Genomic DNA, 24,021 nt, shown 5'->3' with positions numbered 1-24,021 from the left:
AAGACACGCTTTACAGGCTGCTGAAACAGAATCAAAGTTTTGGGAAATGAGCGATGACAAATTTTTGCGGTGGGTAACAGTAGATAGAATTAGGCACGACAATAGCGTGAAAACCCGTGATTTCCCACCTAAATCCCAGCTCATTGATAACGGTCGTGAAAATACTCCACGACGTTTGCCTACACACACAGCTGATAGTAGCTCAGCTAATCCTGTGCCTCCACGTTTGAACCATGCTTTACATCGCAGAACTGTCGATCTACCCAAACCGGAAATTGCAAAATTTTCAGGTGATCCAATGGAATATTATTCGTTTATCCGCAACTTTAAGGCCCATGTTACAGATCTTGTAGATGATGATAACGTACGTCTCAGTTATTTGTTACAGCTGTGCCAGGGCGAAGCGAAAAATGCCATTGATCATTGCTCAATGATGGAACCGAGTCGCGGATATCGCGAAGCTATGAGAGAGCTGAAAAATGAATATGGTAAAGATCATGTCATTTCCCGCACCTGTTTGGACAGGTTGAAGCGTGGTCCGAAGTTGAACTTTGACGACGCGAAAGGTATGCAAGCGTATGCGCGTCTGATGCGGAAATGTGGCTTAGTTCTTGGAGAAATCAGTGAGTACGACAATCTTAATAATTTTGACAATTTGCTGGCCATTGTTAAACGATTGCCACCAGAGTCGCAAAACGCTTGGGATTTCAAAGTGGCAACAATTTTAGAAACGGAGGATCGTGAAGCTAGTTACAACGACCTCTCTAAATTTGTCACCGAGCAAGCTAATGTTTCAAGATCAGACTTTCGTTTTGCCCGAAGAGATAGAAGGCAATCAAATTATTATGAAAATTCTAAGGCGAAAGGTAGTGCTTTTGCTATTTCTGCTAGTGGTTCAAATTGGCACTGCCCGTGTTGTAATTTCTCTCACGAATTATTCAACTGTAAGAAATTTAAAGTCCTTTCATGGTACGAACGATATAACGTGGCTAGACGGAATCAGTTGTGCTTCAAATGCTTAAGACGAGGGCATATGTTTAGACAGTGCACCCAGAATGAAAGTTGCCCCATTCACGATTGTAAGTATCCGTTCCATCATGTTTTGTTGCATCGCGATTTCGAGACACCTACACGGCGAGATGGTATTAGTAAACAGATTTGTTCCGTCGGTACCTCGATGAACCATGCGGATCACGACGTTCACGCTAATAAATTGGCGCCCGCAAAGCAACAAGGGAACACCGGTGTTTACATGAATATCGTCCCGGTGACAGTAACTGCTGGCAACAGGGCTTTTGATACATACGCTCTTTTGGACTGTGCTTCTACAACCACCATGTGTAGTGTGAAATTGATGAACAAATTAAATCTAACCGGGGTGCCTATAGATGTTACATTGCAAACTGTTGGTAATCGCCCCAAATGTGTTAAAGCAAAGAAGTTGTCCCCTCTACTCGTTAAAGAAATTGACGGACATGACGATTGCATTGAATTGCCCAATGTATTGTGCGTGAGTAACTTGCCCATAAAGCCCAATAAGCTACCCTCGCGCAGTTCCTTGCGTAAGCTATCCTATTTGTCTGATATCGACTTTCCTCGAATACACGACGGTGAAGTGACTTTGCTGATAGGAGCGGATGTTCCCGAAGTGTTTGTGTGGGAGGAATTTAGAAAGGGTCGGAGTCAACAGCCGATTGCGGTGAAAACCCCTCTGGGTTGGTCTCTTATGGGTCCGTCTCTGACCGTCTATGAAAACACTTCCATTAATTTCGTTGATACAAATCCTTTGGCGTCGCAGATTGAGCGACTTTGGCGTACGGATTTTGCTGACGTCCCCAGTATTTGTGACACTAAAACTTCAAAACTTCCCGCGAAGATAGAATAGCGCGTAGTTGCATGGAAGACAAACTCAAATTTGTTGATGGACATTACGAACTACCTTTATTGTGGAAAACCAATCATCGCGAGTTACCATGTAATCAGAAAGTGGCGGAGAATCGCCTTCGTCAGTTACAGCGACGTCTTTTCAAAGATGACACATTGCACCAAAAATATATTCAGACATTGAATGATTATGTTGATAAAGGATACGCTCGTATAGCTGACAGTCCTAGGTCGCCGAACATCTATCCAACAAAATGGTTATTGCCACATCATCCTGTGATAAACCCAAAGAGCCAGACGACTTCATTGACGCATTGAGACGCTTTACTGGACGCAGAGGTCGTCCTGTTCACATATATTGCGACAATGGAAGCAATTTTGTAGGTGCTTGTCGCGAATTGAAAGAATCAATTAGCAAATGGAACGAGCAAAGTATTGCAAACCATCTGCGTCAACGTGACGTAGAATTTAACTTTAATCCTCCATACGCCAGTCATACGGGTGGCGTTTTTGAAAGAATGATTAAATCAACTAAACGAATTCTATCTGTATTGTTGACAGGTCAATCGATTACTCATGAGAAGTTGGAGACACTACTAGTTGAAGTGGAATCGATACTGAATTCCAGACCGATAACTCCAGTGATAATGGACCACTCAGCTGATGAACCGTTGACGCCCAACCATCTACTACTTGTTGTTTCGTCACCAAATGTATCACCAGGTGTATTCACGAAGCGTGATTGCTACGTTCGACAGCGATGGCGCCAGGTACAATATCTGGCAGATGAATTCTGGCGTCGATGGATAAAAGAGTACCTGCCAACAATAACACGAAGGTCGAAATGGACGAAAGGACGTGATAACTTCAAAGTCGACGATATGGTTCTGCTAGTTGATGAATCGATTCCTCGCGGTCGATGGACTGTTGGAAGGGTTATAAATACCTTCCCAGACAAACATGGACTCGTCCGCTCAGTGTTGGTGAGAACCGGCACGAATGTTGTCAGACGACCCATTACTAAACTATGTCGATTTCTAGAAGACCAAAAATAGTCCATCGAATTATTGTTTCATTTACAACGTTTAATTTTTTTTTAGAATATATTCCCTGGGTCATATATTCGGGTGGGGGTATGTTACGTTGTAAACGTACGTTTGTCGTATATTTTGCCACTGTATGCAGTGCATCGTGCTCTGCCTTGCATCCAATCATTGTAGACTCATTATTACCCTTTGTTTGTAGCGTAAATTAGTATTATTATCTATTGTCTGGTTTAGCGTTTTCCTTTCGGTCATTTGCATCACGTATTCGTCGTGTAAAGAGTCGCAGATATTTGTCTGTATTGTGGACTGTTTATTTATTTGTTATATATTGTAATTGTATTAGCCTCCCGGATCGGAAAACGTTTGGTGAGAAATTTGCCTTTTGTTGTTGTTATATGCTTTGACTTATGTTAATCAATTTTGTTTTATTTTATTTAAGAAAACCGCCGTTCTTTGCCAAGAATATAAAGAAGTGATTTATGCACGTGTCTTGTTTGTGGACAAAGGGGCTGAGAGTGGCGCGTTCGATACGTTTTCATTGTGTCTCGTCGATATAGATTCCGGGCTATCAAAAGACGTGACACACGTATCACTGTGGCAAAGATTAGAGTGCGCCATAACTTGAACTTCAATGTGACGATTGTTCGCAGGCGGAAATTATTGCGACCCGCTCGCTACCGTCAATGTGTATATTTGGCCCGCAAGTACAATAAGTTTGCCGACCACTGAACTAGACTATATGAATTCAAAATAAATCTGATAAAAAAAATTACCGTAAAGTTTATGACAACATTTATAACCTAATTCGCATAATGGCCTGTCAAAGAAATATGATATGAATGAGGATTTTGATTTCCTTAAACTGGTCACACGCTAAGATTTATGACATTGAAAATACTTTAGTGGACTATACTCACTGCATCGGAATTTCGTGTTGGTACGATCTGTTTTCGTGATCACTTCTATGGGGTCGATTGTTCCTAGACTGCTGCATCTTTAAACCTAAAAACTTGTGCTAGAATCTAGTACTCTAAGGCTAACCGAAACATTTGAAGTTATTTTCAATGCTTATATCACATTCAATATTTAATAATGCTCCACTTTGCGTTGACAAAGAATGCATAGTTAATTATTACACAGTAGTAAATGTTAACATGAATGATAACACTTATCCTCCGAATGATTGGGCGGTTGTACAGTTGCTGTGTATATTAACTATAATATAGCACAATGGTTTTCACGCGTTTTCAAAAATTTCCTCCTTTTGCTTATTTTGGATCTCTTTATTGTTTCCCCACTGAGCATAAAAACTCTATTTTCGTTATTTGTTGAATCTTTAAAGGATCCTCACCTAGTGCAATGCACAATTTTTGCACAGTTTGAATAGTTTACAAAATGTCCACCAATACACATTATATTAATAAATAATATCTGTACAATATTTATGAAACTGCACCAAATACATAGTCATATTTCCTCCACAAGAACATCGAAATTCCGTCCTGGTTAGGGATTCGCTCGTGAATTGGAAACGTTGGTTAACATAATTTTTTTCTAATCTGAAAGAGCCATTACTCGTTATCACTCGTTCAAATATTCATGCCGCGCCTGTCTCATGCGGAGTCGAAATAGGAGGTAAACAAAACCCAAGGACTTGTGTAGTTCATTTCTTATTATTACTGCCGTCCACCGTGCTATTCATTGACTTGAAGTATGTTGAATTTACGTAACATTCGTGTTCGTGCACTCTTGGTTCTGAACGTCTTCCAACTAGCCACTCTCTTAGTTTCACACAATCGAAAATTAGAAGTGTATGGTCGAAAGCGGGTAACATAAAAATCTAATTACATATAAAATATTATATAATTTTTGACAGAATCTGTTAATATAGAACAGAGGTGGCCAACGCGGCGATTGCCACGTCTCGAGTAGTCGATCGCGTCTGATGTTGAGTATATTTACTAACATACCCCCAAAAATTACATTGAATTAGTGTTATGCACCGCCTGTTATGTGTTTTAAAACAGTAAGAATTTAGTACTTTACATGCTCGAAATACCATATAGACATTGCCTTAACACGGTACTTAAGTCCGGGGAACCCGATAGAGTGTATTATTACGTAACAAATGCAAGTTTGGTCGAGCTATCTTGAAGATTTCAGTCGATTGCGGTCAAAAGCAGGTTTGCCACCCCTGATATAGTTAAAACGAGATAATTTGAAAATTAGATAAAAAGAAATTACTGGCTACAATCTTTCAATGATATTCGTTGAAAAAACACTTTCTTGATGTTCGAGAGCAGAGAAATGAATAATCTCATTGACAACATCAGTATTAGTTTTGATTGCTTCTTGGTAGTAATGGCAAAATAATCATCAATTCCCTATTTTGAGAGATTTTAACACAAGTTTTCGATATGGGATGTTCACTGATAATATGATAAGCAAAGTAATGTGCATTACCCGTCTGTAGCAACGTTTTCTAACAGAAGAAAAAATTCCTCCTTGTGGAATAATTACAAACTACTTAAAAACGCAGGAGTGCGATTCGCACTTAACATTATATATTGATCCATTAAAGATTAAAAACAAAGTACTTTTAAAGCATATAGGATTGAATAAAGGGTTCTAAAAAAGTGCATGGAGGAATTTAACGAAAAGGTTTGGAAACCACTGGTCTAGAAAAAGTATGGAGAAATTTTGCATGCACTTGAAACTTGAAAGCCCGATTGTGCTTCTGAAGCAAATTACAGGTACCAATTTATCTGAAACAAATTCTTAAATTAGATGTAGATCAATATTTTTAAGGTAAATTTAAATTCTATAAAAAATTGATATAACGACAGCAATTATGGTTTATTTGACATTCATACGAATTTCGGTTTATGGAGAATTATTTAAGGCAGGGTGGTCCAAGGTTGTGAGGTTGGCGGGCCGCAAAAACTTTTGAGTTGGTCTCGTGGGCCGCAGTCGGAGAAAACCTAAAAGTGATTACAACATTGCAAGTTTACTCACTTTAAATATTTATCATTCTAATCAGTTTTTCAAGGAAACTATATAAAACCCTTTAGTTATTTAAAAATTGCTTCCCGAAAAATATCGTGGTATTTGTGATATCTTTTCCCGTGTTTGGTTTTGTAATGTCGCTTAAAATTATATTCTTTTGTGACAGATGTTAGTTGAAATCACACCAAACACTGTAGTTTGTTTGACGTTGTTGTGGATAAGGAAATGCGTTTACTATCAGTTTACTTCGGTCACCTTTTTATGCACTCATCAATTGTATGTTGAATTTATTACTTGTAGCGCGAGTAGGCCTAGTGAAGAATTTTCCAAGGAGCATACAATCGGGACTTGGAGGAAATTGCAAATCAGACACTGAACGTTGAGCAGTCACTATTACAATTTAAAAATATTATTTTCCACTGTTTACGTAAAATACATGAATACTTGGCCAGGTTTTTTGAGGAATTTTCAACACTTACGAATAAAAATTAGGCCGGCTTCAGATCTGAATTGTATGATTCGAATAATTCTTAAATTTATGATGAAACATTCACTCCGGATACAATTACATATTCAAATTAACAAATTGAATGGAACATAAAAATGCAAATTTGTGTGGCGGTTTCATCAAGAATTCGCCCACAGAACCTATAGTGGCAGCAGTGAAATTGTTTATATGCGTGTGTCCAGTTATCGGCATGTTCATTACTCATCCGTTTTGTGTATGACATTATTTATTAGTCGATCGCGAGCTATTTTGAAGATTTCAGTCGATCGGGGTCGAAACCAGGTTGGCGACCCCTATCTTATAGCCACCGCCTTGACGTTTAAGATAGATGCGTTGTTCCCGAAGTATGTGCAGAAAAAATGCCGCACAACCTGAACATAGTATTGTATCAGGTTAGGGTTATCAGGTTGTGCGTCATCTTGTTGCCTAATAATAAATATGCAATAATAGTGCAATAATAAAATGCCATTTTACCCAAATGCCAATTGTTCTGCTAATAAATACAAATGTCTGCCAATGGTTTAGTAGTGTAAGCTAAAATTGTTCCGCGGGCTGCAATTTGGACCACCCTGATTTAAGACATTACAAAGTTTACTGAACTATTTTTGAGTCAGTTTATATGTATGACCTCTGTGATAGCTCTACCTAAAATGAGTATGCCAATTTATGGGGTTCTGGAGTGTTGTGTTTTTGCTCATAAAAATATCATTCTGAGCTCATTTTTGAAGGCAGAATTGTTAAATACAAAGAATGTTAAATATTGTGCATGTACAAGAACAGAATGATCTATCGATTCCATATTACTTGCGCAATGCAGAGGATAATGGTTTATATATATTGATAATTGAAAAACTATATCTAACTGTCATTGAAAAACTGAACATATCGTACATATCATCTCACTTGTTGTGACTCATCAGATAGTGCTAAAAATGTTCCCAGAACTGAAATAAATTTTGACAATAAGGAGCGTATAGGCAATTACGCTCCTTATTGGCAAAATTTCTTTCCGTTCTGAGAAAATGTGACTTCACTAAGTTCCACTTATTTGAAAGTGGTCAATTTTTGAATGACATTAAAATGCCTTTTATTTTTACAAACTTCACATGAAAAAAATTGCTTGTTGTTGTTCTAACATCGTATCGTTGCAGACTCTTAAAGTTTGTACATCGACTCCAATATTTGCACAGATACTCACATGTATACATAACTTGGAATTTCCGATTGATGACCAGGTAAACATGTTAAACTGTGAGTATAAATGCGTGGGCCATGGATAAATTTTCTTTTGATTAAGCTGCTTTGCGCATTGCTGAATACTTACTTACCTCAAGAAATATTTTTACTGACACATTTTGCTATTATACTTTGCAGGTGATCTCGAGGTGATGATTAAAGTATATTTCGAAGAGAAAATGTGTATAGTCGGAATAAGGCCCATAAGCATGATTACACACGCATACACACAAAGTCATAATTTGGGACAGAAGTAAACTATACCCTCTGTATTGACCAAATACCTACTGCGTTTTCGGCTTTCGTGTAATTTCTTTCCGATAAAATTTCTATTGCTTGCTATTACTGAGGTAACTTTTTCCCATTGTGGAAAAAGTATCATTATCGTTATTTGGCGCGTAATGACGACGTACAGCTAAGCCAGGATTGGGTTTTATTGCGTGGGCAAGGTTTAACGAATGTTGAATAGGATCCAGCGACAACAAAGGCGTGTCTTACGGTCTTTTCATTATCGAAAATTAAATAATACGACAATGCTATATCAAGACACTGTTATGCGATCTTTTGTTCGTCAAGCACGGCGTAAAGTCCCATTTGACATTTCATGCGTGGCCAAATATTAGCACACAAATTTGAAGCGTCATTTATTTATAACGTATGTCCGGCATGGTATGAATTCCAAAGGTAATAGAAGAAAAATGATTCACCTATTCTATTTGTAGTTGTTCTATCGCCTGGAACCGTTGTTACCAACAATGTGGTAATACCTAACTTTATTTCCTATGTTACGGAGTTCTCATTCAACTATGGGAAACTTCAGTTAAGTATTTTAACAACGGAAGGGTTTCATATTATTCGTGAAATTTCCAAGAGCAAGAGAGAATTGTCAGTCCAGGGCAAAAAAATCAGTTGTACTATCCGCCGAATCGATAACTGCGTTGGAAAAATTTGCTACATTTCGACCAGCGCAATTCCCAAAATTACGAGAGCGTAGTTCCGTGAACGAAAGTGGTTCCTAGTGAATAAATTACAAAAGGTAAGTTTTAAATAACTCTATTTTAAATTGAATGCAATTTACCAAAAACGGTGTCTTCCCTTTGTTGTTGTCACGGTCAGCTTGCCTAGAATTCCTGTCGAGGCGAAATATTGTCATATTCCAGCAAACCAGTTCGTCCATCGGAGAGTGTTAGCTAGGGCCCTGCCGACGTGATGCTTTTAATAAACTCTTTCTAACTGGATGCATAATGTATCTTACTTGGTGTTGTATAAAAATATCATTGTGATTTTGATAAATCTTCGTAAAATCTATGGTAAATTTGCTTGTCATTGAAGAAGTGGTTACATATCTCATTAGGGTGAGGTGACTTCTATTAACGTATAAGGTCTTCAACATGTGACGTGGTTGGTTTCAGGTATCTATCCAAAATCGATAGATCTTTTTGTATGCACTATAAATTAAAATAGTATATATCAAAAGATGTTAGCTATTGACACGAAATTGGAGTATTTATATTGGATCTCTTGATATATATAAAATATCAATAATCATAATAAAATATGGGTCCAGTGTATAGGGAAGGATATGTGAGCAGAGAATTCGTTTGTGGTAAAAAGCGACTAACTTATTTTCTCTTTTTCTTCTTGTTGCACTATTTGCACTGTCCCAATATATAATTTACAAGTTCCCATTGTTGTACAGACAATAACAAATTTAAGGTTACTCAGGTTTTCAATATATTTTCATAAAACTTTACGTTTGTAAACTAAACGTGGTATATAACAGTATTTAATATTGTTTGTTGTTCCTGAAAGTTCATTCTTCTGGATAGCAATCCGGGCGGGTGTACATACCAAATATTTATTATTTAAATAAAATGATGTCAGAAGATTCCAATTTCAGTTTATTTTGATGCAGTTTCCATTACTAATTTCAAAAAACACACGGTCCCTACGATAAAAAAGCCTCACTTTTTGGTGGTGATTTTTCGAACAAGTTCTAAGCATATTAATAGTAATTTAATTTTTACCTATTTAAAAAAAAATATTTTGAAGTAAGGCCGCCTCACTTAATGGCAAGTAATAATCTGAAGCAAACGTAAAAGACTGATTTCTGAGCAAAGTTACGAGCGACCACTCAAATGCCAAGGGCTGTTGAAACTATAAAGATTTTGGTGGTGCATTGCCAAATGTCGACTTACAAGAGACTTGAAAAAGTAAATTTTTTACGCGGCCATCAAAACAGCTATCGAATTCATACCAACTAAACCGACCACTTTCAAAGTTTGACGAAAATATCAAATATATATATGTCAACAATATATAATATGTATTACAGATTCTACACTGATTTGGCAAAACTGACAACATGTTGAAAAGATGGAATAAATTTTTTTATCGGAACTCAAAGATAGGAGCGGATCCGGACTCTTCTTGGAAGCTTCAAAATGAGCAGATGAAAACGAACCCAATTTTTAAATTTGCCGATTTCAACGGCGGTGGAGAGTTGGTGAGAATATATGACCAAGGTGGAAAGAATGAACCATATGAAAAGAAAAAGGCTCGTATTTGGGAATATGCTGAAAGAGAAATCAAGCCGAAATTTTTGCATGACAGTGTGCAGTCAATTACTGAAAACGATTACAAAAAATGGATGGCAAGTATGGAAAAAATGAGCAAAAAATACATTCAACAGAAAGAACAAGATGTTGATTTGCTCACTCATTTACACGGTGATGTGATAGAAAGTGTTAGAGGCTCTATGGTAAGTTTGGATTCTGTGCTCTCGCAATATTCAAACGAACGTTGTTTCTGGAAATTGGAGCACCGTGGACCTGTGGGTGAAACTCCTCTCCACTTGTTATTTGTTAATAACACACCGAAGCACGTAGAAATTGCCCGTATGTTATTGGAACTTTATCCTGGGTTGGCTGTTGACTCATACATGGGACTTGACTACTACGGGGAAACTTGTATTCATTTCGCCATTATAAATAATGATATCAAAGCTTTAAAAATTTTGTTAAGAACAAACCACTGCGATATTGAAGCAAGGGGACGGGGTAAATTCTTTATTCCAGTGGATTTGAAACTTGGCGCGGACACTCTGGAAAAAGAAAAATATGAAGGGCTTGCGTATTACGGAGAATTTCCACTTTCATTTGCAGCAAGCGTCGGGAATAATGATATGTATGATCTTTTACTAAAGAACGGTGCTAATGTTAATAAACGGGATACTTTTGGAAACACGACCCTACACTTAGCAGTGATTCATAATAAAATAGACATGTATCATCATGCAGTAAAGCACCCTGTACACCCAGCAGACGCATCAGCAGAAAATAAAAAAGGGTTGACCCCTTTGGCTCTGGCCGCGGAATTGGGTAGAAATGACATGTTTAAATCAATTTTGGATACATCGGCGACACAATTTTGGGCCTACAGTCACATGGTATGTTCAGCATATCCATTAAATAGACTGGACACTATATCGCCCAACGGAGATACCGACTGGAACTCGGGACTGATGAAGATAATTCAGGGAGATGAGGACAGTCATCTGGACATGCTAGAAGCCGGTGTGGTAACTAGTTTACTCAATAAGAAGTGGAAAGTGTTCGCAAAAAACAAATTTCTACGTCTTTTTGTATTCCATTTAATTCATGTCATATTTCTTTCCTGTTCAGTATATCTTCGACCGGACAATGTAAATGACTTACTCGGCGCAACAGACGAGAGGAGCATAGCCCGATATGTTTTCGAAATTCTTACTTGTGGTGGATGCGCTCTAGCACTATTTTATGCAGGTCGGGAGATCTATATCGAAAAACTGAGTGGATTTTGGCAAAATATGAAAACCGTACCCTCTCGTTTGTTGTACTTCATATCCTGTATTTTAATACTTGTATGCATAATTTTTAGAGTGACAAGACTGATTGACGCTGAGGTGTGGTTTCTGACATTTGCGATTCCTTTGCTTTGGTCATATTTTTTATTTTTTGCTCGAGGATTGCCTCTCACCGGTCCCTTTGTCACTATGATATACAGTATGATCAAGACGGATTTATTGAGATTTTTTATTATTTATTCCATTATTTTGGGTACCTCAGGCGTAGTATTTTTCTTTCAATTCAAGGATTTGAATGTATTCGCATTTTTAACCGAATTAGGAACGTTCATGACTCTCATACAAATGAGTTTGGGAGAGTTTGAATATTCTGACGTGCAACAAGGTAGATATCCGGCTTTTGCGGTAATCCTCTTTGTTGTGTACATGTTGCTTGTTCACGTACTACTGTTGAACATGCTTATTGCTATGATGACTCGAACCTATGAGAGAATTGCTTCAAAAACTAAAAAAGAGTGGAGACGTCAATGGGCCAGCATTATTATCATCATGGAACGCTCACACAGCAATGAAGATAAAATCAAATTTCAAAACTTATACAGTGTTGAAATGCAAGTTAGCAGAATGACATCAACTGGTCCTGCAGACCCAGATAGTACCGCGAACAATACGGTGAAACATAAGGGACTTCTATGGATTCACGATCAAGGCATTACTAAAGGAAAGAAAAAGGCAGCTGTTGTCGGTCTTTGGAAGAAAACACAAAAGGATATCTTGAGCAGGTCAACAAGTCCAGAAGCTGATGATGGCATATTTGAAGTGAGACCTGCATCAATTCAGCCTAAGCATGCTCCCAAGACGCCAGAAAATATACGACCCGGTGTAGTTGCTCGCAGACAATTGGACGCACAGCTTGCTTTACAAGACGACGACGGGAAAGAAAGCAACCCGCCAGGAAGTGTTCCATAATCTTCTTTTTTTACAAATTCATTGCGTGTTGGTATTATATCACACTATTTTTGATACAATATCATATTTAAAGGTCGTACAGTTATGCAGTTGTACAGATCGGTTCCGAATCTGCCCTTACAACCTTTGTATGAGCAAACTACTTAGCATGATTACCTAGATATTTCATAGTTACTGCAAAAATATCCGAACAACCTAGTTTTGTAGCCTTTTTCCAAGAAACAAGGTGCATTTATCTCCTCATTGTTTTTATTGCAGTTTTCAATGCGTAAACAAGCACTTTTTTTATGAATGTTCAGATTCAGTATATATTTTTGTAGTTTTAAAGCAGGGGTCGACAAACTACGGCCCGCGACGCTCCACTGAATTATATTAACAAAACAGCTGTATTGACGATTATATTCTTTACGTGACAGAATTTGTTTTGAGGCACTAAATTATATTATAACCTAACAAGTATATAATTCACAATCACTCGTTTAATGAGCCTATAATTGATATTAATTAGACAAATGGCAACAGAACGTAAAAAAGTTATTTCTGAGTGCAAATGGTTTGATGGCGCAGAAAATATCCAAATAATCAGTCTTCGCGCACTGCTTGAAGTTTAACTGAAATATGTGTGAAAAAAATGTGATTCATTGGGCATTTCTTCGGTTTTTAACTTTCTAAAAATATGTGCGGCCCGCTGATGACTTGCAACCTCTAATTTTGGCCCGCGAACGACAAAAGTTTGCCGACCCCAATTTTAAAGCAAATGAACAAATCGTTGATTATACACAATTTGATTTTTTCAGTTTTATTATGTTTTGTAGATTGTGCTTACACTTATATATTTCCCCAAATTATGATGGAAGTGTGCCAAGTTTATTTGTGATAATTTGTAAATGTTTTTTCTATCACGAAAACTATGCATCAAAATTCTATTTCCTGTCTAGTTTCATGGTCGTGATTCACTCATAGTCACACAGCATATTAAATCCTTTTTTTTATTAAAATAAAGAAACGAACAAAACGAAAACCGGTTTTTATATCATATTTACCGGTAATGAGATTGTTATCTGTACAGCCCACTTTGTTCATCCTTCAGTCATTTATAGTTTTCCTGTTATATACATGAATTAATCTAGAGTTGATGAATACCTATTAGTTATTATTGGAATAATCTGATGAACTGATATATCGATGCGGCTAAAATCCCCCGTTACAATCCATAAAAGTTGTAGAATTTTAAAAATATAGGTATTTCAAATCGGCCAACAGACAAATATATCGACAAGCCACAGTTCAAAGTTCTGTTAAATTTCCCATGTAGCTTCGATAAGCCAAATACTCATGTAGATACGCGTCGGCTAAGCTCACTAAAAAAGTCGATAAAGATGAGAATGACAGATAGAATGGCCAAAGACACGGCAGCAGCTTTCAGTCCACGAATGCGAATGTCAATACAATTCGGGCTTATGTATGATTTTCCGCCGCAATTTCCACAATAATCGGGAAATAAACACTCGCCATTACCACATCCTCCTTGGCATATCGGTTTATCACATCTAAAATTAACAAAATGAAAAGGTTATCAACACTGAAAGATATATGTATTTTATAAGTCAGTGTGAGCATGTATATGTGGGTTGAGATTCTGCTAAACTTTGACTTCATCTTATTCAAGCAAATGTACTGATCAATCAGTACAAGAACGAAAAAAAGACAGTTTCTTTTAACGAACGCGGATAATGAAGTTTTTTGAAAAATACAAAGAAACCAGTCACGAGGAAGCATTAATTCACAAAATTATTTTTCAAAAGTAGCCTGGTCATGTACACATATCGTAATTAGGTCGATGCCAGTATTAAAAAAATAGTCTACAACCGTCCAGAAAATGCCCAAGTGTGCTTTGTGGAAAAATAGTTTTTATTAATTTATTTTTATTTAATTTAACAAAAGCCTGGCGTGATTTATATAAGGCATCAGGATTTTTCACCTCGCCATGATTTTCAAATCAAGTTTTGTTCGGTTTATGTATTTTTGCTAGCCAAGCAGAATAGGTGGTAATTTAGGTCAAAGCTGGTTGGTGTGTTTTTGCCTGTTTAAATCCGTGGATTTCTTCTGGAAAAAGGGTTGGATGAAGATGGTTTCTCAATAGGTCACAAAACATGGACAGTTTTAAGCATAAGGGATTACGGGAATAGATCATGAAACTCAGACAACAGGATTTTAGATGTAAAATGGAACACGCTGAATCACAGTGTGTTAGACAAATTGGTGTTGACGGTCACTGATGATCGAGTCCTGCTACAGTATGAAACAGAACATTCACAAAGTGTAAAGAGAATAAAAAAATTCATGGAAAGGTATTGCGGATAATGGTCTTTTAAAGCGATCAACATACAAACATTCAACGACCGTACAAGGCATTCCGCCTATGCTGATTTCAAGCAGGCATGGCTGGAAATCTGATATTAAAACTGTAGACTGTCATACTGTTAACTAGAGTAACCTGGTGTCGAAGGTTTCATTTTGTGATGATCAATAGACCATATTGTAGATCATTTTTGAGAATTGGAAATAATATTATCCGTTATTCAAGGTTTACATTTGACGTCAAAGATCTTCGTTTTATCGCAATATCACAAAATAAACATTCAATTAACAGCGTATTGCAGGCATATACCGTACATATTGAATTGGTCATTATTACTGCATTACCTTGGTTGTTTCAAAAGTATAACAGCCCGGAAGTTCAATACATTCGCGTATCTTTTGTTTATTTATTTCTGTCCCAAGCCTCGTTTTAACAAGGTTTGTGTTTTTTGTAATTTATTTTTGTATGTGTGCTGGTGGGCGGGCACATGATATTTCTCATGTTTTAAACTTTTTTAAAGGTTTTGCTCGCCATCCAGAATTCTTCATTTTATATTTGTGTATAATATACACAAATATGGATATTCAAATAAACTATCTATCTATCTACTTAGTAATTGGTTCTCTTTTTGCATTAAATATTTATGATCAGCCATGTATGAAAATAACGAAGTAACGTTACTAATAGGAAAAAATGAAAAAAGGTGGTGATCAAAGTTTACTCTAATCTAGAGTTTACAAACCAACCTTTCTCCTTCCCATCCATCTCTGCACCCATTAGAGCATTTGCCGTCTGAAGTACAGTTTCGGTCATAGTCATCAGTGTACTTCATTCGTTCGTGGCCCTTTGGGGACGGCCCTTTCTTAAGGCGGCTTTCTTGGGCATTTTGACATTCTGAGTTAATTTCAGCGGTAGTGCAGTTACCAGTAGTTTGAAGTCCTTTGCAGTGGCCACAGTAATTCACACATTTTTCGCCCCAATAACCAGGTGGGCAGTCGGCTTTAGAACTAGCTATGAAAATACACACCAGAAGTAAACCAAAAGCGTACACCAATCCAGAAGGAGCCATCGTTGCTTTGTGATACCTAAACCGCTCAAATCCGAAACAAAAATACCTTAGTTGGGATGCCATATTCACAATATATCTGCCATAGTTTCTCCAGAAACCAATGAGTCTGCACTAAATGAAAGAAACGTTATGCATACTTTAAGAAAGGTAATAATCAACTTAACTTTCAAACGATAGTTACATGAACAAGAATGAAACGAGGTTAATTTTCTTTTACCTTGATTATATATAAAAAAAAAAAATTAAAGAAATATTAAATATGTACATTCCATTGCTAATTGCAAATCTTGGCAACGCTTAGGTCAGTTCGATCGTGGAAAACAATGTGACGACACAATGGCTAAATCGGTATCATCGCGCACACGTGGGCAGCGGGGCTGCCACTTTAGCTGTTTTTTAGGGTTGCCATTGGCAACTTGCCAACCGTCCTTTATTTCAAAGGACAATCCTTTAATTAAGCATTTCGGTCTTTGTCCTTTTTAACATGTGAAAAAGATGCCAATTGTCCTTTATTCTTTCCAACGTCGTTTTGCCCGATAGTAATAGTACTGTGTTTGATATTATTCCGTTCTAAAAAAAATCGTCTCCGTTTATGTATTTTCAAGCTTTAAATTATTCTTTTTAATTTCGCTTTGGTCCGGCTCAAATAGCCAAAAAATAACAATTTTATTAAGATTGTTTGGGACAATGTTGAATAAACATTAAATGAAAAACACATGAAGATTGTTTTATTATATCTTTTCAGCTTGTATATAATTTTTATTTCATTATTTTATATTGTTCTTTCGTGCAAGTTACAAAATAAAAGATGAGGGTAATCTATGTCCTTGAAACTTTCAATAGTTGGCAACCCTAGCTGTTTTATAGCTAGAAATATATGTTTTGTTCAAGGTCTAGCGTAGATTAGATATTGTTGGTAACGATATTTGCAGTCTTAATGTTAGCTACAGAATCTAGATCTAGATTTTTTTCTGCGTTTTCGATAGTATCCAGTGGGAAATAAAAAAGCGATGTTTATAATTGTTAAACGAATAGTATTTGGAATTAAGAAGCAAGGTTGATAAAACTTAAATCACCGGTGTCTTGTTGGGACAATTTCAGCACAAAACATACAATTTTTCATCCGAATGTCATAGCGGAAAAAATATTCGTTGCCACATTCGGGATACGACATCAACAAGCAACACCTGGCGATTTCTGGAGACAAAATCTAATAATATAACATTAGAATATTTTTGAACAGCGTATTTGTTACATTATTAACATGAATGAGTTTGAAATTGCAAAAATATATTGAGAAAATACGCTAAACCACGCTTAACTAAGTTTACAACTACTGTCAAAACACGAGGGGGACGATTGGTTTCAATACGGAAGTTGAGATTATAAAAAACGACCATATCCAAGTTGCTCAATTGGAAAACTGCACAGAAATGAAAAGTTTGAACATGATTTCTGAACGTGAATTCTAGTGCAGTAACACATTACTGTATACAGATGAAATTTCCAAAATATTAGTAGGAAAGCCAACATAACATATTGAAATTTTCGTGAGTGAGAGATACGATGGTTGAAAGTGACAAATGCAATTTCGCTGTAGCGAAAAATTGTGCAATAGAGTAAAAGTTTCAACATGGTTTCTGAACGTGAAATCTAATGCAGTCACACATAGGATTAGGTAAATTTTTAAAATATTATTAGGAAAGCCAACATAACTTATTGAAATTTCCGATATATACTAAGTGAGAGTTACGATTATTGAAAATGACAAAAACAATTCGCTGTAGCAAACAATTATTTGCTCATCAGAGGAAAAGATTTAACATGAATAAATTTTCAAAATATTATTAGCAAAGCCAACATAACCAATTGAAATTTCCGATATATACTAAGTGAGAGTTACGATTATTGAAAATGACAAAAAGCAATTTCGCTGTAGCGAAAAAGTGCTCATTAGAGGAAACGATTTAACATGATTTCTGAACGTGGAATCTACTCTAATAACACATAGATTAGTTAAACTTCCAAAATATTATTAGGAAAGCCAACATAACATATTGAAATTCATACTAAGTGAGAGTTACGATTGTTGATGGAAAAATTGTGCATTAAAGGAAAAGCAATGACACATAAAATTAGTCAAATTTCAAAAATATTATTAGAAAAGCCAACAAAATGAAATTTCCAATATATACCAAGTGAGAATTTTTTTTTCGTTGGTGACGGTCGTTTTTTAAAATCTTATCTTTCATATTGAAACTAATCGTCTCCCTCGTGTTTTGACATTAATTGCAAATGTAGTTGTATTTTTATCAATATATACTGAAATTTCAACTTATTTATGTTGATAATGTAATAAATGCGTTTTTCAAAAAAAATTGTAATGTTTGGGTGAAATTGAGTTATGGTTACATTTATTCACATTGGACATTACATTCAAAATATTTTGCAAAAAATTCATTGTACCAAGGTCGAGGTTTATTGTGGGCAAGCAGGACATTTCGCTTAACATTCTCAAATACCATGTCCAAGAGATACATCAGAATTTTAATCTGGGTATTGTACGTCCAAATAACGTTTGAGAAGAAACTTCAAAAATTTGCATTGATACAATACAAAAAGCAGATGTGCATTAAGTTGATATTTGTGGATATCATTTAAAGTAAAAAATAAGCTCTACTTCTACGTAGCATCCCTTTGCCTGTACTGTTCCGGGGCGGAAAATGGGGACGTTCGTGAGAATGAGCAACCAATGTTTTCGAAACCATCTGTATTTGTATACAATATAGATCATTAATACCTAACAGCTTTCTTATCGGCATTGGCTTTTCACTTCGTGCAGTTCGGTGATGGAAATGATTGAAAAAAACTTTACCAAAGTTGCAGGTTAAACATGTCGAGTGAATTGAATACTGCATAATTTTTTTTCGAGAATCCCGTTGAGCAAGTTTTCCAATCGTAGTCATTATCATAAAAAAAAAGGCGAAAACTCATTTTAGGCGTTTTCAGGTCCTTGTCGCCCGATTAGGTTAAACAAACAAGGTTTGGATGTGCGTCAACGCAATAGTGTGAACATATTATGTGGACGAGCCCGTATACCGAGGCGCAGTTCTTACCACTTCATGGCAGCTCCTGCCACGAACGAACCGCGGCAGCTCTTGCCATGGTTTTATAGCGCTTTTCAGTAATCAGTATTAACGGTATATTCACAAATCAATGTACCAGATTTTAATTGATCATGCGGAATTATATCTACTTAAACCCTAACCCTAACCTCAAATCCATCAAAACTGTATCCATGAAAAAAAAACGTTCTAACTTACCCAATATTTGTCACCACAAGGGACAGCCGTTACGGCAGCAAAATTTTACCTGCCATTGGTTTTCAATTTTCTGCCGCGGTAACGACAGCTCGTCATTGGTTTGTGCATAGTTATCTCATAATGATAGTTATTCGACTCTTTCGTTCCGGCCGACTGACGCTGTACGATGACAACTTTTTTCGTTTTTTTGGCGGTATGAAATGTTGACATTTATTTCCAGAGTTGGTTTTATGTTTTCGATTCAGAGCAAGTGAGGAGGAGCGGTGTGTGTCTGTTTTATGTCGACCGGCCTGATTACGGTTGAATTCTATCACAATCAGATAAGTACATTAACTTTTTTTTCTCAATCAGATCTATATAGTTCTGACAAAAGAAAACCATGAAAAGACATCATACCTTATTGAAGAAAAAATAAACAGATATAGAAAGTCTGTGATACTCTTATCTTAGCTTCAATATTGCAGTCTGAACAATATAAATCCTAGATTGCCCTCCAGAAAAAACTGAAAAAACGATAAAAAGCCAATTTCTGTTTGCAAAATGTCATTAACCGTAAATGTTAAAAAAATTAATGCACTTATCTGATTGTGATAGAATTCATCCGTAAACAGGTAAACGCCGGTCGACAGAAAAGGAATGAGGATATTCTGGCAGAAAATCAGCTTGTACTGTGCGTCCAACACCAAAATTTACCACACCGCTCCTCCTCACTCGCCTTAAATCGAAAACATAAAACCAACTCTGGAAATAAATGTCAACATTTCATACCGCAAAAAAACGAAAAAAGTTGTCATCGTACAGCGTCAGTCGGCCGGAACGAAAGAGTCGAATACCTATCATTATGAGGTAACTATGGTTTGTGACAGCTGAAAAGTCAGTCGCCATCGTTTTGGCCGTAGCGGCCATGGTCAGGGTTGCCATATTGGCTGTTTTAACGCCAAATTTGCCATTTTTGGCTTTTTTCAAACGCGTTTGGCGTCAGAATTTCTGTTTGGCTTTTTGGCGTTTTTTTGGCCTTTTCCAAGTCTGTTCTAGTGTCTATTATTAAAATCATATGAAATGCAATATTTAGTAAGTAACAACTGAACAATAGCCTGTACTTAGCTACTTAACATTAGGATTTCCTGGAGCATCGATTTCCTTGTTTGTTACATTAACTCTTAACCATAGGCTTACCCAATAAGGAATAATTGCTGTTTCTGCAGCTGCTCAGACAGATGTTCAAGCAGGGTTGTAAACATTGCCTCGTTTTTATAGTTTTACGTGTAATTTGTCAGTTTTACCTTCTGTTTCCAAAAAATAGTTGTATAACTTTCATTATGCCTGATATGGTTTATGCGAGCTTTAGTTTAGTTCTGCAATTGCAGTAACGTTGTGAACTACGCTAAAATTACTGAATTAGATATCAGTGGTCCACCTGTGAGCGGCAGGGGGTTAAATAATTTTTTAATAAAACTGATGATTTATAAATTTTAAAAGTGAAAAAATTTTCAATAGTGAAGCACGATATACTGATATAGGGAAAATTTTTTAGGGTATATCACAAGTTTAAGTAGAAACATGTAGGTATATTACATACTGACAGACTGAGGCGGCACCTTGTATTGTATATATTTGTGACGACCCTTGTTTTGCCTGTTAAATGACGTCATGTGATATCGTTTCCATATTTGGTAGTCTAGCAGTTTAGACGCTGCGACACGGTCGATCGGTTCTCTGGGGCAGCGTGGTCTGTTGGTGTATGCTGTGTGACAGAGTGCAGTCGTCTGAGTGTTTCGGTTGGATTGGTGGGTTTGAATGTCTGTGTGAATGCCTCTGGTCTTCAGGGATGTTTGTCTGTGTTGTGTGACTGTCGGATGTTTTGTGCTGGACAGTGGGCTGAAGTAGGGACCATGTTATTGTTTTTACCAGTACAGTGCCATTACAGTTCATTTACCGTAATGTTGTATTTTCAGTTTTATCGTGGAATTAGCTTTCATCAGTATTGTTCAAATGTTGTGCACCTATAGAATTGTTCATAGTCTTTTTAAATGCCTGTCATAAGTTACTTTCGGCCTGTTTTGCAAATTGCAGTAGCTAGTTTATTGTACCCGATTCTAGGGTTCATATGGTTTTTATTCAGAGTTGTCTTGGATTTCAGGGTTTGTCAGTGTTTTTGTTGTGTATGTGGTCTTTCTTGCATTTTACTGTCTGGTATCTGTTATTTTTATTTTATGCTTTTCGTTCCTTTGGGAGTGTTTGGTTGTTTTGAATCGTTTGCTGTTCGAGTTGTTAATAAATGACATAAAATAGCATAAAGACTTGGACTATTGAGAGAAAACTTGACGTCAGATCATATTAGAAGATATTCTGAACCTGGATAATTATTTCATACATTGCCGGTACGCTACAATTTTTGGCGAGAGCACGCCAGGATATTTTCTATGAACTATGATTTTTTTTCTCTTACTTGGACTAATGGATGATATGTCAAGGCTCTGGTCAATAACGTGCCTGTTTTGTTTTTGATTGATACCAGTGCGGGTGTCTTGCTCATTGACTCCGCTGTTTACTCGACGTTGCAGGAGAATTCGAACATTTCGGGGCTGCATCCTGTTCCAGTGCCACTCCGTACTGCCGGTTGCGAGTCATTGGTGTCTCATGGTGTACTTGATGTCAACCTGACGACTGAAAGCTGGTCTGTGGAGCATACAGTTGTGGTCGTCGATCCAGGGTCACGTGCGGGTGTCTCGCTCATAGACACCGCTGTTTACTTGACGTTGCGGGAAATTCGGTTCGGGTGTCTCGCTCATAGACACCGCTGTTTACTCGACGTTGCAGGAAATTCGGATATTTCAGAACTGTATTCTTTTCCAGTACCATTGCGTACTGCCAGTGGCGAGTCATTAGTGTCTCATGGTGCACTTGATGTCAACCTGACGATTGAAAGCTGGCCTGTGGAGCATACCGTTGCCGTCGCCGATCTAGGGTCACGGATGGACTATCTTGGCAAATTCGTCGCATCGTTTTGTTCTTGAGGGACATGATGTTAAGGTACAGCACCAAACAGCTTCTCCCTGCTGTCATGGAACTATAGTTGAAGATGTGGTTATACCGGCCGCTCGGGACTGGTTGTTCTAGTTCAGCTACAACAGCCTTGGCCGTCCGGAGATCTAACATAGTAGCCGTTGTTGAGCCATTGGAGATATGCAACATCAATTTGGTCGTTTCGATGACGTTGATGGACTCAATCCCGAATGACAAACTTTACGGATGCTTAAGCGTGAGGGTAGACGGCCTGCATATTTTAAAGACATTCGTGGACATATTTTGGTTTTGACTACTGCTTTTCGTGTTTCAAATATTTTTTTTAGAGATGAAAACATTCTTTCATAATGTTCCATCTAGAAGAGGGGGGTAATGTGACGACCCTTGTTTTGCCTGTTAAATGACGTCATGTGATATCGTTTCCATATTTGGTAGTCTAGCAGTTTAGACGCTGCGACACGGTCGATCGGTTCTCTGGGGCAGCGTGGTCTGTTGGTGTATGCTGTGTGACAGAGTGCAGTCGTCTGAGTGTTTCGGTTGGATTGGTGGGTTTGAATGTCTGTGTGAATGCCTCTGGTCTTCAGGGATGTTTGTCTGTGTTGTGTGACTGTCGGATGTTTTGTGCTGGACAGTGGGCTGAAGTAGGGACCATGTTATTGTTTTTACCAGTACAGTGCCATTACAGTTCATTTACCGTAATGTTGTATTTTCAGTTTTATCGTGGAATTAGCTTTCATCAGTATTGTTCAAATGTTGTGCACCTATAGAATTGTTCATAGTCTTTTTAAATGCCTGTCATAAGTTACTTTCGGCCTGTTTTGCAAATTGCAGTAGCTAGTTTATTGTACCCGATTCTAGGGTTCATATGGTTTTTATTCAGAGTTGTCTTGGATTTCAGGGTTTGTCAGTGTTTTTGTTGGGTATGTGGTCTTTCTTGCATTTTACTGTCTGGTATCTGTTATTTTTATTTTATGCTTTTCGTTCCTTTGGGAGTGTTTGGTTGTTTTGAATCGTTTGCTGTTCGAGTTGTTAATAAATGACATAAAATAGCATAAAGACTTGGACTATTGAGAGAAAACTTGACGTCAGATCATATTAGAAGATATTCTGAACCTGGATAATTATTTCATACATTGCCGGTACGCTACATATTGAATGCTAAAATGATGCTGTCCGCTTGATATTTATTTTACTTTCTACAGTTCTATAGGAACTTTACTTTCTATTTGTGTGCCTCACTGAATGAACTGATGGCTCTACATCATCATCAGTACATTGTCAAGGGCTTAAAACCTGACAAATCATGGGGCTTTTGTACTTAGTAAAATTGTTGGCTTTTTCTGGCTTATTTTATGTCTTGATTTGGCTTTTTTTGATCGCTGGGGTCTGGCAACCCTGGCCATGGTATGGAAAACCGTCATGGTTTTGCGGCGGCTGCAGACGCCACAAAATACTAAAAACTGCACTTGCGTATACCGGTACCAGTCACTTTGACCGGTACCGTACCGCATGCTTTACTTTCAAGCATCATGAATTATCTTATTTGTTATTACCAGTGGTGGGATTCGAATTTTTTGTCAGCCTGTTCCATCATACAAATGTCATATTCTCAGGCGGTTATGTTACAAAAAGTCATGTAATGCTAACCGGTTCGCTAATCTCATAAAATTCCGTGAGACGGTTCTATAGAACCGGTGCGAACCGGCTTAATCCCACTACTGGTTATTACCGGTACCGGTTATTTTGG

At 37.2% G+C, this 24,021-nt stretch overlaps 3 protein-coding genes across 6 annotated transcripts; 2 read left to right on the top strand and 1 right to left on the bottom strand.

Moving 5' to 3' along the window:
• The first annotated feature begins 405 nt into the window (after window positions 1-405).
• LOC144430654 (uncharacterized) lies at window positions 406-3,507 on the top strand. 4 transcript variants are annotated; one of them, XR_013479649.1, is made up of 2 exons: window positions 406-3,296; window positions 3,370-3,507. XR_013479649.1 is itself a non-coding variant. In XM_078118671.1 (2 exons), exons 1-2 carry the CDS (start codon window positions 431-433, stop codon window positions 2,937-2,939), a joined length of 630 nt encoding a protein of 209 aa, XP_077974797.1. In that variant the 5' UTR covers window positions 406-430; the 3' UTR covers window positions 2,940-3,507. The 4 variants fall into 4 exon arrangements, 3 of the variants coding, with proteins under 3 accessions (XP_077974797.1, XP_077974796.1, XP_077974795.1); XM_078118671.1 differs by having other exon boundaries at window positions 406-566; window positions 2,446-3,507; XM_078118670.1 differs by having other exon boundaries at window positions 406-623; window positions 2,446-3,507.
• Window positions 3,508-8,358: 4,851 nt separating this feature from the next.
• Window positions 8,359-13,357, top strand: LOC120329971 (transient receptor potential cation channel subfamily V member 5-like). Its single transcript, XM_039396778.2, has 2 exons — window positions 8,359-8,716; window positions 10,016-13,357. The coding sequence occupies exon 2, from the start codon at window positions 10,046-10,048 to the stop codon at window positions 12,491-12,493; it is 2,448 nt and encodes an 815-aa protein (XP_039252712.2). The 5' UTR covers window positions 8,359-8,716; window positions 10,016-10,045; the 3' UTR covers window positions 12,494-13,357.
• Window positions 13,358-13,468: 111 nt separating this feature from the next.
• Window positions 13,469-15,975, bottom strand: LOC120330002 (uncharacterized). Its single transcript, XM_039396813.2, has 2 exons — window positions 15,602-15,975; window positions 13,469-14,043 (listed from the first exon to the last, which is right to left on the bottom strand). Exons 1-2 carry the CDS (start codon window positions 15,922-15,924, stop codon window positions 13,827-13,829), a joined length of 540 nt encoding a protein of 179 aa, XP_039252747.2. The 5' UTR covers window positions 15,925-15,975; the 3' UTR covers window positions 13,469-13,826.
• Between the last annotated feature and the right edge of the window lie 8,046 nt (window positions 15,976-24,021).

This window comes from Styela clava, chromosome 12 (assembly GCF_964204865.1).
Source record: "Styela clava chromosome 12, kaStyClav1.hap1.2, whole genome shotgun sequence".
Classification (NCBI taxonomy): Eukaryota; Metazoa; Chordata; class Ascidiacea; order Stolidobranchia; family Styelidae; genus Styela; species Styela clava.
This window is presented reverse-complemented; position numbering and strand designations above follow the sequence as displayed.

Coding starts and splice junctions, on each gene's coding strand:
- LOC144430654 (XM_078118669.1), top strand. CDS start 431: ATGATGGAACCGAGTCGCGGATATCGCGAAGCTATGAGAGAGCTGAAA. Junction 1,080..2,445: donor AAGTTGCCCCATTCACGATT/GTAAGTATCCGT, acceptor TATTGTTGACAG/GTCAATCGATTACTCATGAG.
- LOC120329971 (XM_039396778.2), top strand. CDS start 10,046: ATGTTGAAAAGATGGAATAAATTTTTTTATCGGAACTCAAAGATAGGA.
- LOC120330002 (XM_039396813.2), bottom strand. CDS start 15,924: ATGGCTCCTTCTGGATTGGTGTACGCTTTTGGTTTACTTCTGGTGTGT. Junction 14,044..15,601: donor GATGGATGGGAAGGAGAAAG/GTTGGTTTGTAA, acceptor TGTTAATTTTAG/ATGTGATAAACCGATATGCC.